Consider the following 14,713-nt stretch of genomic DNA (forward strand, 5'->3'; position numbering starts at 1 on the left):
ACCGCCGCTTCGCCACTCCGCTGCTGTGGGCGGGGCCAACGTGAACATGGCGGACGCTGTGTGCTCCGACGGAGGCGACGAGACGGAGGCGCTAAAGGCGAAGACGACGGGGCCCAAATGCCCCTGGAGCAACATCTCCGGCCCGGGCGAGAGTCTGAACGTAGCCGAGATGGCGGAGACCTTGGGGTTCTTCGACAGGCGGGTCGTCAGGAGCGAGCGGAGGGAGCCGCCCGGTGGGTTTGTTGTCGTCCGTCACCTGACAGCTGAGCTTCCAACGTGGCTCCCGTGGAAACGGCCGCGGTTTTACCTCGCAGCCGCTTCGCGTATGACGTCTTACTCACTGGTACCTGCCGCTGTCTAGAAATGTAAAAAGCTCCTGAAGCGCGTTGTGCTGACCTCCTTAACAACAGCAGCAGCAGCATGTGTTTCTTATTTGGCCAGCGATCACATACAGTTTGCCTCAAAGGGCTTTGAGGGGCCCTTACAGTCGACACCCCACTATCTGAGGAAAAACACGGAACAAACATTAAGAGGGAGCACACTAGCATTAAAAAAATAGTGTAAAACCCTCAAACGATTACAAAGTGACAGTGTTAATAATGTTGATGCTGATATGTAGAGACGTGCTAGAAGAGCCGGGTGTCGGTCTCTCCCAACTCTGCAAACTGATGACTGATCTCCTACAAGTCTACAGATGGAGGACGACAGAGAACCACGGGAGAACAGAGTCTCTTTCTATGCACATGTCATGCCATCGCTTCACAAAAAAATAAGGAAAATTCTGCAATAAACACTTTGGGTCGATCAGCATTTGATCAGTGTTAGATATACAGTACAGGCCAAAAGTTTGGACACTCCTTCTCATTCAGTATTTTTTCCTTTATTTTCATGACAATTTACGTTGGTAGATTCTCACTGAAGGCATCAAAGCTATGAATGAACACATGTGGAGTTATGTACTTAACAAAAAGTGGAGACCTGGTCTCCACAGTCACAGGACCTGAACCCAGTCCAGATGGTTTGGTATGAGCTGGACCGCAGAGTGAAGGCAAGGGGGCCAACAAGTGCTAAACACCTCTGGGAACTCTTTCAAGACTGTTGGAGAAGCATTTCAGGTGACGACCTCTTGAAGCTCATGGAGAGAATACCAAGAGTGTGCAAAGCAGTAATCAGAGCAAAGAAACTAGAATATAAAACATGTTTTCACTTATTTCACCTTTTTTTGTTAAGTATATAACTCCATATGTGTTCATTCATAGTTTTGATGCCTTCAGTGAGAATCTACCAACGTAAATGGTCACACATTGAATGAGAAGGTGTGTCCAAACGTTTGCCCTTTTCTGTGTAAGTGTGTGTGTGTTTATATATTGTTTGCAGTCATATTTTTACTGGTTAGGGCGCCTGGTTGCTTTAGGTTTCCAGGATGTTATAGCCTCCTGAGACCCAGTAATTAATTATTTTGTGGTACTGTAGTACACAATTAGTTTTTGCTTAAAACCATCACACTGTACATGCCACTTTGCTAAGTCCTGTTTTGTCTTAGATGGGACAACTGTAGCTTTAAAATGATGCTGCATGTGTGGGGGTGTGACATTGGTAACCCCTACTTTCCTGTCTTTTCTGCACAAGCACATTTTATGACAAAAAGAAAAGTAAACATTTATAATTATATTAAAACAAATGTTTAGTGATATATTTGGATTAATTTCCTGAAACAAACATCTAATAAGTAATTTGGGTAAGTTTTTAGAACTTAGATTTTTAATTTCCTTTTTGCAGATGACTAATTTATTAAAGTGTACTGTAGTGGACATCAGAATCATGAAAGTGAAGTGATTGTCACACGTGATACACAGCACACAGTGCACACAGTGAAATTTGTCCTCTGCATTTAACCCATCACCCTGAGCGAGCAGTGGGCGGCCATGACAGGCGCCCGGGGAGCAGTGTGTGGGGACGGTGCTTTGCTCAGTGGCACCTCAGTAGCACCTTGGCAGATCGGGATTCGAACCAGCAACCTTCTGATTACGGGGCCGCTTCCTTAACCGCTAGGCCACCATCATGTGTTGTAAAATCTAAATCTAATATTAGGTTCCAAAAAAATAAGCTTTGCAATTTGTCTCTTACCACCCAAACACTTGATTTATATGGAAACAAAATCAAAATACTTATTTTTCTCACCTGGGTCTCAGGAGGATAGAATGCTTGGTTAAAGCCGTGTTTGCTCTAAACGTCCTTACTGGGCAATGTCCAGTTTTGACTCTGCAGAACGTCATTTTGAAAACTACTCTTGCATTGAGGAGAACCTAAACATTGGGTCATTTTGAAAGTGTTTACCCATCCAGTTAACCTTTGGTCATTAATATTTTTTAATATCAGAAATATTGGACCAATATGAATGTGTATCTTTTTGCAGGGTGTTTGTTAGAAGCAATGACTACATAGGACTCTGTTGTATCTCTTGTAATTTACATTTAAGTGTCTTAAGGTTAAGTGTCTTGCTCAGGGACACAGTGGTTGGTAAGTGGGGTTTGAACCTGGGTTTTCTGGTTCATGGGTGATTGTCATACCCACTAGGCCACTACCACCCCGTATTATGTATTATGATTTTGTGCGAAGTTTGAAAATTGAACGCCCTGCTTTTCTGTGTAGGGTCAGACCCCTCCCTGCTGAAGTTCATGTGTGCGGAGCTGACCAGAGGCTACTTCCTGGAGCACAACGAAGCAAAGTACACGGAGAGGAGAGAGAGGGTGTACACATGCATGAGGATCCCCAAAGAGCTGGAGAGGGTACGCCCCTGATACACACACACACACACACACACACAGCCTATAACAGGAGCCACAGTGTGAACTTTTATAAAAACACGTCTCAGTTTTCTGGGACAGGGGTTCCTTCGTTTCATCCCAGAGATTGTTTAATTAGGACCAGGAGACTGGTAACAACCGATAAATGGCTGGTTGAAGGCACAGATGTTTAGAGCAAAAACATCCTGTCATGGGGGACTCTAGGATTAGGAACCCCTGGTATCTGGAACCTAATTCAAACCAAAAGGCGTAATGGACGTAGAGTCTCCTCATCGTGTCCTTGACGTAGCACATCATTTTATTACGTCACTTTCATTTGTTCTACTCTTTGTGTTGGGTGTGGCCAGCTCTTCGTGATCATTCTTTTCTACAAGCCTACATGAATGCAGTGAAACGATGCATCTCGAGTGGGGTGTAATACAGAAATTGTATAGATATTACTGTACTGATACTTTGGGACAGTGGCCCAGCTGTGTGCAGATTGAGGCCTGGATGTCTGGACTGTAGTATTCATCTTATCCGCCAGATGGTGCTGCTGTGGCGCTAAACTGCATGCATTTGGTTCATCTTTAGAAGAGTTCATTATGAAAGCCATAATTATACTGAACCTCTACGGACACCTATTGAGCATGGTATGTTGGTAATTTTACGTATCACTGTGAATCAACACATTTGGAGAACTACCGTTTTTTTGGGGGTTTTTTTGAGGCGGAAAGTTAAAATAGTTTTGTACAACTATACAATGCAGCACAAAAACGGAGTTGTGTCTTTGGCTTACGTTACATTACACAGGCGCCACTGCTTCGCTGTTTCTTTCTGCAGAGTCTAGTTGATGTGGGGAGGAGAGAAAAAAAGCCGCTTCTTCTGGGTTCCTGTGCTGGTAACTGGGTTAGGCTCACTTGCTCGTATTCTGCGTTTCCTGTTTATTAGGCCCTAATTGTGTCCCAAGGGATCCTGTCATCTCTGGAGAGATTCTGGCGGTGAATTGGTGATGCTCACAGACTTGTGAACGTGCTCTGTGGTGTGAAACCTCTGCATTATTTTGGGGACGGGTACTGTCAGTGTAGCTGTTCGCGTGCCCGGCATCTGCGTAAAGGTTCATAGTGGGAACGCATTCAGAAATCCGAGTGTTACTTAACTTTTTGTTTTTCTTTGCGTGTGTGTGTGTGTGTGTGTGTCTTGCAGCTGATGACCTTCGGCATGTTCCTGTGTCTCGACGCCTTCCTGTACGTCTTCACCCTCTTACCGCTGCGCATGCTGCTGGCCCTCCTGCGATTCCTCACCATACCCTGCTGCGGGCTGGGGTCAGTCTCCTCTCTCACCAACTCACGCACACGTTCATATGGTCAGGCGTCCGCCTTTTTTCTTCATGTGCGGTTTGTACCTGTGTCGGGCGGAACTCGATCTTTGACGGTGTTTTTAATCCCCAAAAATGGGGATTAATCCCCAAAAATGGGTCTTCATCGTTTTGGACGATGAAGACCCACCCGGTCAATACGTCACATGCGTTACAACATTTAAGATCATAGTTCTTCCTTGTTTTTTTTTTTTTTTTTTTTCTTTTCGCCTTGGTGCCGATTTAGTGCTACGTCATAGGCTCACAATTCTGGTAGTATGTAGGTTATATGTTCACCGTGTAAAGTGAAGCGATTGTCACATGTGATACACGGCAGCACAGCACACAGTGCACACAGTGAAATTTGTCCTCTGCATTTAACCCGTCACCCTTGGTGAGCAGTGGGCGGCCATGACAGGCGCCCGGGGAGCAGTGTGTGGGGACGGTGCTTTGCTCAGTGGCACCTCAGTGGAACCTTGGCAGATCAGTGGCCTGCCCCAGCTGGGCCACCACTGCCCCCGCTAGGCCACCACTGCCTGTACATTGCAAATGTACATTTGTGGTGATTTTTTTTCCGAAGGCAAAAAATAAAAAAATAATTAGCGTATTGAGGTTATCGTGAACACATAACGCTAACAAAGCAAAATGGTGACAGCGTGACTCATTGTGGAAAAGTTTTTGGCTAGTTTAGGGAATTTGCTTCAGCTTCCATGTGTACGTTTTTTTTTTTCCCCTAACAGCTCTTGTCTTTCCTCTGCAGGGCTAACGTATGCCCGTATTGCAACAGGAGCAGGTACGCGCAGGCGGCCGAAGTTGCCGCGGCGGGCCGCCGTGTGTCATCATCATTTTGTGTTGGTGTTGTGCACGTTGCATCGCTTGCTGCAGCCGGCTGTCAAATTTGTGTCAGTCTCGCATCATTAGGCGGCCCGCGGGCGTCTCCCGTGGAAGCTCCTCCCTCACATCCATATTTCTGCCCTTTAGCCGACGCCCTTATCCAGCGTGCCTTACATTACAGTAGGTACAGGGACAGTCGCCCTGGTGTCTTGCTCAGGGACACAACGGTAGTAAGTCGGGTTTGAACCTGGTTAATAGGTGAGTGTGTTACTCACTAGGCTACAACCACCCCTCACAACAGTAATGGTTCTCAGAAGAACACGGAAACGTGGTGCACAACATAGCCAGTCACTCTCTGAAGTTGGTCTCGGAGGGGGAGGAGAGGTACGGCGCGGGGGCTTGTTAGCCAGTGGGGTTTGTTTGGCAGATGGCTGCTTTTGCCTGCATTCGCAGTCAGCAGCAAGTTTACTTCAGCCTGTGTGTCCTGACAGGCGTGGATCACCGGATTCGGTCTTTCCCTCTCGGAATAAGCGCCACTGCGGTGGAGTGTGCGTTATTTTGCGTGTGCTTGGGAGAGTCCATCCGTCCATCCATCCATTTTCTAAACTGAGACGGCGTTCTAGCGATTGATTTTAGTACATGCTGGGGGGGTTAGAGTGCATGAGAAATATTGAGACCCATCATAGCTGGCTGTATCGTTCATTTTACCTGATAGATGATATCATGTACATAATATCCAGTATTTGTGACACTGTTGCTGTTCATTTTTGTTGATTTTGAAATCATATGTGTTGCACGATTCATTTGCACTAGGGCGAATGCAACGTTTCTCCAGGTTAAAAAAAAAAAAAAAAATAGATCTAAGGAGTGATCTGATCTTCAGAAGTTTTACACCCGTCACCACCCTGTAATTTAAATACGCCTCGACGTGGAGAGGAGATCACTGTTCTATAACCATGCGTCAGGAGGAGCCAGGCTGGTGTGGCACATTATGTATTATGTTAAAAAAAAAAAAAAAGATTGCTTTACTTGTCGTCATTGAACCGACCATATTGAGTATACAGCACACACAGAGGACAATGCGCCCGTCCGGTTTGAATGGTGTTGCCTTTCCTAAACCGTTACACCCCTGCTTGTTCCCGGTTCGCCCCTCCGGCACCTGAAGTCCCCCACTGGCCTCACCGCTGCGTGGTCGCCCGCATGGCTGACCTTTACATGGAGAGGCACGTCAGTACGGTCACATGCTCTCATTTACATTATCCAGAGCGACTTACAATCAGTAGTTACAGGGACAATCTCCCCCTGGAGCAACTTAGGGTTAAGTGTCTTGCTCAGGGACACAATGGTAGCAAGTGGGGTTTGAACCTGGGTATTCTGGTTCATAGGCGAGTGTGTTACCCACTAGGCTACTACCACCCTGCTCTCGCGGATGGGGTCAAAGATATAGGGCTTTAAAGGACATCAAGAACGCAGATCCTACAGCCCAGATGCGTCTCGCGGGTTTTCGGTAGCTGGGCGGGGACCCAAGGTCTCGATTATTACTCCGTGAAACACATTCCAAGATTCCAATCATTTGTTAAAATCCCAAATTGAGGGGCATGGCTAGGCACATTACGTCAATTGTGAAATATATTGGTTTCTGGTATTAGATATCCAATAACCGTATTGTGGTTAAAAAAACAGGGAGGGAGGATTTATTACAGGAAATAAGGAGACGTGAGAAGATGAATATTCGAGTCCCATCTCTAGTTGTCGCTCTTTTTTTTTTTTTTTTGCAAATCTGAGGTCCTTCTATTTCAGGAGTTAATGAGACGCCGCCGTATTTTCAGAACCCAGCCCAAACACAGACACGTATGTGTGAGACTTGTCACTGTGAAAGCTGTGGCGATGAAAATTGTCTCATATTTTTGTCTCATGTCCCACCACATGTTCATGTGCATGCTCTGCATGAATTGATGGCTTGTAGCGTTTCTGTACTCAGTGTTATGCATTTTCTCCCCCTTGTGTTGTGTGTGTGTGTGTGTGTGTGTGTGCGCGCGTGATCTCAGTGGCGCCCGTCTCCTGCAACCGGCCCAAGTGTGTGACCTGTTGAAGGGTCTGATCATGATCCTCTGCTTCTGCATGATGCACTACGTGGACTACTCCATGATGTACCACCTGATCCGGGGCCAGTCGGTCATCAAGCTGTACATCATCTACAACATGCTGGAGGTGCACAGCCACTCATGAGAACGAACATTTAGATGGAAACATATGAATACAACCCTATACTACTGAACATACGGAATGTTATAATTTTCTCCAGTATTATGCTTTAAATTTACACAAAATCCTAAGTTAATAAACTGAGGTATGTATTGTTTACGTGGTACGTGATTGTTACATCCATGTCTCCTAGGTGGCGGACCGTCTCTTCTCATCCTTCGGCCAGGACATCCTGGACGCACTGTACTGGACAGCCACGGAGCCCAAGTCCAGGAGGAGGGCGCACATCGGGGTCATTCCTCACTTTTTCATGGCCGTCTTCTACGTGTGTATCCTTCCGGCACTCTGTTTAACGCCAATCACTTAACGCCAGTCGCTCTGGATAAGGATGTCTAAATGTAAAAAGCCCCACAATCCTGCTTTTTACATTTAGACATCCTTATCCAGAGCGACTTCATCACTAGTGACAGGGACAGTCCACCCTGGAGACACTCGGGATTAAGTGTCTTGCTCAGGGATACTCAGTGGGGTTTTGAACCTGCTACCAGCAGATGTTACATCCAGATATTTATTTATATTTTTACATTTTACATTTACAGCATTTATCAGTAGTTACAGGTACAGTTTCCCTGGAGCAACATAGGGTTAAGTGTCTTGCGCAGGGAAACAATGGTAGTAAGTGGGATTTGAACCTGGGTCTTCTGGTTCATAGGCGAGTGTGTTACCCACAAGGCCACTACCACCCTACATATAAACGGCCAGGGACAGTTGCCATGTTAACTTAAGAGACTTAATGTTTTCCTTAGCTTCTTCTGTATGTCAGTTCTCCACGCCATCCTCATCATGGTGCAGGCCTCTACCCTCAACGTGGCCTTCAACTCCCACAACAAGTCGCTGCTCACCATCATGATGTCCAACAACGTGAGGGATTTTACACAAAGCTCGTTTTTGTGACGTCAAAGTTGCTTTTCTGCTTAATTACTTCCTCTTCACAGTTTGTAGAAATCAAAGGCAGCGTCTTCAAGAAATTTGAGAAGAACAATCTTTTCCAGATGTCTAACAGCGGTACGTTCGAGAATTTTCTTCAGTAAACATTTTCTTTTCTCTGTATATATTTGTGGAATATTTCGTTTTTTTTCTGGTGTTGTTTCACTTCTGAATCAAGTTTTTGCTGTAAAAGTATTGTTATATCTTTTTAAGGCACAAACCTTTGTTGAAGGAATATTTCTTCTCAGGGTTCTTCTCAGGGTTGCCAGGTTTGATTGATAGGGCTTTTTAAAACATTGACAGAGACTGAAGAGCACTAAATAAAAATTATGTTTTTTTTTGTTTTTTTTTATCTTTGTGTTAAGTGTTCTTTTTAATTGCCTAATAAAAGTTTATGTTTAATATGACACAGATATATTTTGTGCAGATATCAAGGAGAGGTTTACCAACTTTGTGCTTCTGCTCATTGTCTGTCTCCGTAACATGGAGCAGTTCTCTTGGAATTCAGGTAACTGACACATTCAGTTCACACCGATGTCACTGAATTATTACAAAATTTCTAAATTGGTTGAGCATTTTACTTCCCTTTCGAGTTTACTATGCAGTGATGTGAGGTAGTACTAGTTGTAATATGGGTTCTTGGGGTTCATTTGGTGTCTTAGCTGTATGGTAAGACCGGAAAAACATGACTTTATATTATAAATGTTGGGTTAGCGGTGACAATTGGCTTCTTGGTTGTGTTCCGCAGATCATCTGTGGGTCCTGTTTCCGGACGTCTTCATGGTGGTGGCTTCAGAAGTGGCCGTTGACGTTGTAAAGCATGCGTTCATCACCAAGTTCAACGACCTCACCGCAGACGTGAGCGTCACACTCGCTTCATGTCGTACACGCTCACTCCCGTAGAGATAAAAGCCTGTCCTTATCACGTCCCCGTCTAGGGGTTGGGCAACGTGACCACGAAGGAGAGGGATGTGTGAGACGGGACCAGGCCAAAAGCGTACCAGGCCAAAGTGAAATATTGTTCTTTTATTTACAGCACGAAGTGAACAACCAGCCAAAACCTGTGCTGTACATAACAACACAAAATATAACAGGAGGAACCACACACTATAAAACACTGACCACTCTAACACACAACAAAGGCTTTTCGCTAATTTCTCTTTAACACCTCTCTATAAGTTAAGTGATTGTCATTGTGATGCACAGCACACGGTGCACACAGTAAAATTTGTCCTCTGCATTTAACCCATCACTCTTGGTGAGCAATGGGCAGCCGTGACAGGCGCCCGGGGAGCATTGTGTGGGGACGGTGCTTTGCTCAGTGGCAGGTCAGTTGCACCTTGGCGGATCGGGGTTCGAACCGGCAACCTTCTGATTACGGGGCCGCTTCCTTAACCGCTAGGCCACCACTGCACCTATCCTCCTGTGGCTCCACAACAATGGGCCCCGTCTGGTGGCTGGAGTTGTCCTTAAATGCTCCTGTTTGATGAGTTGATTGGCAGACTGATGATGAGGGAATAGCTAGGCGGAACCATCAACACCAATCTCCACCCAGCAAACAGCCTAAAAAGGAAACCACTATAGGGCCCAAAGGACAAAACAGTCATGTACAGTACAGGCCAAACGTTTGGACACCTTCTCATTCAATGTGTTTTCTTTATTTTCATGCCCATTTACGTTGGTAGATTCTCACTAAAGGCATCAAACCTATGAATGAACACATGTGGAGTTCTGTACTTATGTACATAGTTTTGATGCCTTCAGTGAGAATCTACCAATGTAAACGGTCATGAAAATAAAGACAACACGTTGAATGAGAAGGCGTGTCCAAACATTTGGCTCGCACTGTACATTTCCCAACCTACTACAGGAGGTCTTATTTCATCCCTCTTTGATTGATCCTCGGTGCAGGTGTACAGCGAGTACAGAGCCAGCCTGGCCATCGAGCTCCTCAGCAGCCGGCAGCAAAACGTACGTGAGCCCCCGCCGCAGAAGGCCGCCGCCCGCCCCCGTTAGCGGAGCAGCGCACTGACGCGTTGTTGCTTTGCGCACGCAGGCCTACACGGACTACAGCGACTCGGTGGCGAGGAGGATGGGCTTCATCCCGCTGCCGCTGGCTGTGCTGGTGAGCGCCATGTCCTGCAGACATACGAACCCGCTGCGTCTGTGTGTTAGCCAGCTTCAGGCGTGTTGTGTTTGTGTTCCACCAGCTAATTCGTGTGGTGATCAGCTCCGTGAAGATCCAGGGCGCGCTGGCGTCCGTCTGTCTGCTGCTTTTTTACCTGGGGTACGGAACCTCTGTATTGTGCATTGCGCCGCCCTCAATCTTTGCTACAGGTGCCGGGTGGAACTTGTTTAAGGTTCTTCTGGCTGGGTTTGAAAGACCGTGGATGAGCCCGCGACCTCCAAACATAATGAGTTGCAACCGGACCCTTCACTTGTGGCGTCACTTCGCTTTAATTACCGTTTTACAGTGAAGCTGGAGCCTGAAAGGCCGGTGGTAAACTGAGGCGTCACGCCCGGTGTGTGGAACCGCTGGAGGATCTTTGGTGAATCTCATTTTGTGTGTGTTTGCGTGCTCACAGGCTGATATCTCTGAAGGTTCTGAACAGCGTTGTGCTGCTGGGCAAGTCCTGCAAGTACGTGAAGCAGGCCAGGATGGAGCAGAAGCTGCACGAGCGCACTGCCGCAGCCACGCCCAGCAAGTCGGCCAGCAGGACGCCCAAACACAGCCACCCGCCACCTGGTGCGTGTGACTCTACTAGTCTCCCCAATACCCTGTCCTCCGCCGTGACATTAGCTAGGCCACCATATCAGATTTTAAATGGTAATAACATGTTAAATGTTAAAATGATGTTAAATGGTAATAACAACAATCACAATACCTTCATTTCTACAGCACCTTCCCTTCCATACATCTGAATGTAAATGTGATTATATAGAGTAAATAGAATGTTACCTAGTGTGTAACACACTCGCCTATGAACCAGAAGACCCAGGTTCAAATCCCACTTACTACCATTGTGTCCCCGAGCAAGACACTTAACCCTAAATTGCTCCAGGGGGGGGACTGTCCCTGTAACTACTGATTGTAAGTCGCTCTGGATAAGGGCGTCTGTCACATCACCTCATGTTAATTAGGATGTATATGTGTGTATTGTGTATATAATGTAGGTCCGTAAAGTAAGAGAGGCGGAGCACAACCATTTCCTTTAATTTTCAATGCACGCATGAACTACCTTTTATCATTCAGATAGAATGGAGTGTGTGTGTGTGTGTGTGTGTGTGTGTGTGTTTGAATGATGGGGTTGTGAGAGAAGATCAGCGAAGGATGTTGCACACAACAATCACACAACTTCTTAGCCGCAGTCAGCTGTGACATGAAAGGGAAGTTTCTACAGTCGGAGCTGATTTTAGCTCAGATAACAAGCCAGACCAACACACACACACACACACACACACACATTTGGTCCAAATTAAGCACAGCTGTCTGACTGATTTAGATTTCAATATAATTCAGATTTTTCTTTTTGCTAATTCCCGATATTTTCAGGTTATTTTATTGGAAACGTCATTGTCATCTTCTCAACTGTAAATGTGGAATATGTTTGCATATATCTGCATATATCTTTGATCCTGAGTGAGGAGAATTTTGTTATTCTCTGCCATCCACAAAGACTCAATAGAGGGGAAAAAAAAAACGCTATCTGTATTTTTGCAGATTGTGTGATATTTTTTTTTTACATTTTATTCTTCATTCTTTTTTCCCTCCAAGGTGAACCAAAGGTGGAGCGTCACGTCATCTCAGTCACCAAGCAGCCGGCCCCCAGAGCAGAGCTCATCACCACCTGTTCCCCACCCCTCAACCCAGATCCTGGCCACCCTCCTGCCACCCCTCCCACCGGCGTCGAAGCAGCGGAGGCCACCGCGCCACCTGACTCTCCAGAGCTCAAACAGAGATTCCCCAAAAAGGACCTGCTGGAGATTGACCGGTTCACGATATGCGGCAACCGCATCGGTTGATGCCCGGGACTCCGTCGCTTCCGCCACCTTCCGCCATTCCGCCTCCCCACGTCCTCTTGAGTCTTCAGAACTCATCTGCCGGAGCCACAGGGGCTGAAGTGATGAAGTGCGCTGGTCGCGGGGCGGCCGTAGTCTCATGTCGGTCACATGACGTTATGTCTGCTGCTCTGGTTGGTGGAAAGGAGATGTGCGACTTCTCCTCTGTCTGTGCACAGCATGTGCATACTGCTGAAAAGCAAATCTCGATGCTAACATTATCTAGAGGTCGTTATTGTTGTGAACGACAAGCATTGACCGTCTCGCTGAAGTTAACCCAGCGCATAGAGATTTTCCCACCGTGGTCCAAAAAATCTCATTAAAGGCTAAAGTGCAGCTTTTGACAATTTAGCAAATATTTGCATTCCAGTTAAAGACATTATTATAAATTCCAGCCACCCAAAGTGCCATGTGTAAAGAGACTTAATTGAGGAATTGGGTTAAAAGCAGGGTCATGGTAAAATTGTCTTGCATAACGGTCATGTTTTCTGCATCTTGGTTATGGAGGGTCGAAGTAAAATCACAGCTTATAATCATCCCCCCACTGCAAAAAAAAAAAGTGTGCCAACGAATAAAATTCCACTCACTGTTTCTAACCAAACTTGACACAGTCTGGTGGATTTAAGAATAAAGGGACCTATGTAGTTAATAAAGCAAAACGCTCAGCGTCGCGTGGTAGTAGCTGAATCTGCTGCTGAGAGGTCATAGATTCAGCTGTGAAAATTTTGCACTGGTTTGCCATGTTGTCTTAAGCTTTATACTACAGCCGTTTTTTAAGTATTAAACACGGGTTGATTCCATTTGATAATTTTTTTTTTTGTATTTTTGTAAGCGCCTATCCAGTATTACATCTGCATAACATATATTAAATCTACAAATAATATTTTGTAATAAATGTAGGTGTAATCACTAAAAGTTACAGGGTCCATTTCGATATAAATTAATGAAAAATAATTTGTGCACAATATCAATTGTTATGTTCTCGCCTGTCCTGTCAGTTCAGACATCATTACATTCAGGTGGTTGACGTGAAATATTAAAATAAATTCACCAGGATTGTCCATTTCAAAGTTTGTTTTGATATGCTTTATGCATAATAAATGGACGGGAGTGTATACCAGCATTGAGAAGATTTAATTAGGTAGAATGTGTTGTAAAGTTCTTTTTATTGTTTTAATGACAGAAGGTTGTCTTTTCTTTTTTTTTTTTGTAATATGATGCACAGAGCTCTGCTGAGCGTCTATGTATGATTGGTTAGGGTTCAGCATCAGGCTCTACGTGGGCGTGGTCAGATTCAGCATCTCGTTTTTATGTAAGATGTTTTTCTTGAATTCCAAATAAAAACTGTTCTGCAAGCTTTGCATTGTGTTGTTTGCATGTCAAGAATCGTGTGACATCAGCGTCACTCTTTCTCTACACACGTCATGTCATTGCTTCACAAAAATAAGGAAATAATGCAATTAAAATGAATATTTGTTTGACGGCTTTTTTGCATGCAGCTTCGATTCGCTTGTTGCAGTTGCACAGTCCTGTATTTCATGTACTCGGTCCCCATGTGTCCTGGTCACCCACACAGACCGGCCTTTGACGGGCAGCTTTGAGTAAATCCACAGCTCCTGTGGCACTAAGCCCCTTAGCCCCTGGGTGAGAGTCCTCCGCCTCAGCTCTCCGGAGTCTGTTCTGGGTTTCCTCAGTCCTGTCCATCCAAACGCTGCTGGTGTGTTTTATTCCCCTCATTCGCTTGATGTCCCTTCTACTTTCAGTGGCAGGCTCACATCCCGACCCTTAAAATCATGCATGAAAAAACTGGCACTTGGACCAGATGAGCATGGATGGCCAGCAGTGGTCTTGTTTGAACAGTCTTAGCGAAATGGTGGCGTGAAATGGCCCAACTCACATAGCACATGCATTTTCCGCCGTGTTGCTTAATCCGGTCCCACACACGCTGCCAGGCAAAATTAAATGAGGCAACATCAAGTGTAAAAGCAACTTTAAATTTTTATCCTTTTTATTTTGTATTGACCTACGTGGTTAAAATGTCTAGTTTTTTTTTTTTTTTAACTTTTGTTGTCTGTTTCACCTTAAGTGCCTCTCAGCCGGCTGCAGTGCCAGCATTACGCCTGTAGGGGGAACACAACAACAACAACAACAACATTTATTTCTTATATAGCCCAAAATCACATGCAGTATGTCTCAATGGGCTTTGACAGGCCCTACAGTTGACCCTTCTGCACACAAGGAAAAACTCCACACAAAAAAACTCTAGGAGGAGGAGGAAACGTTGGGAAGGAGTGATACAGAGAGGGACCCCCTTCCAGGGTAGAGTGAGCCTGCAAATGGTGTCAGTGCAGGGTTGGTGATGATTTGTACAATAGGAAAGAAAGAACGAAAAAAATAATAATAGGTCCTACAGTTGTAGGGTTGGAGAAGTCCAGAATGTAGTCCAGTGTCATGGTCTACATTACATGTCCATTATGGTGTTACT

The 14,713-nt window shown here is 45.4% G+C and overlaps 1 protein-coding gene across 2 annotated transcripts; it reads left to right on the forward strand.

Annotated features, from left to right (window-relative positions):
* The first annotated feature begins 34 nt into the window (after positions 1-34).
* Positions 35-12,848, forward strand: tapt1a (transmembrane anterior posterior transformation 1a). Of its 2 annotated transcripts, XM_028959629.1 has the most exons (15): positions 35-233; positions 2,653-2,789; positions 3,993-4,111; positions 4,904-4,936; positions 7,026-7,188; positions 7,376-7,511; positions 8,006-8,103; positions 8,178-8,247; positions 8,597-8,677; positions 8,918-9,027; positions 10,081-10,140; positions 10,226-10,294; positions 10,380-10,456; positions 10,755-10,915; positions 11,945-12,848. In XM_028959629.1, the coding sequence occupies exons 1-15, from the start codon at positions 47-49 to the stop codon at positions 12,190-12,192; spliced, it is 1,749 nt and encodes a 582-aa protein (XP_028815462.1). In that variant the 5' UTR covers positions 35-46; the 3' UTR covers positions 12,193-12,848. The 2 variants fall into 2 exon arrangements, with proteins under 2 accessions (XP_028815462.1, XP_028815463.1); XM_028959630.1 differs by lacking the exon at positions 4,904-4,936.
* The last annotated feature ends 1,865 nt before the right edge of the window (positions 12,849-14,713 follow it).

Source organism: Denticeps clupeoides, chromosome 18, assembly GCF_900700375.1.
Source record: "Denticeps clupeoides chromosome 18, fDenClu1.1, whole genome shotgun sequence".
NCBI classification, from domain to species: domain Eukaryota; kingdom Metazoa; phylum Chordata; class Actinopteri; order Clupeiformes; family Denticipitidae; genus Denticeps; species Denticeps clupeoides.

Excerpts from the sequence above, each read along its gene's own strand:
- tapt1a (XM_028959629.1), top strand. The coding sequence starts at position 47 with ATGGCGGACGCTGTGTGCTCCGACGGAGGCGACGAGACGGAGGCGCTA. Across the intron at positions 4,112-4,903 it reads ATACCCTGCTGCGGGCTGGG|GGCTAACGTATGCCCGTATT; the intron begins GTCAGTCTCCTC and ends TTTCCTCTGCAG. Across the intron at positions 9,028-10,080 it reads TCAACGACCTCACCGCAGAC|GTGTACAGCGAGTACAGAGC; the intron begins GTGAGCGTCACA and ends TCCTCGGTGCAG.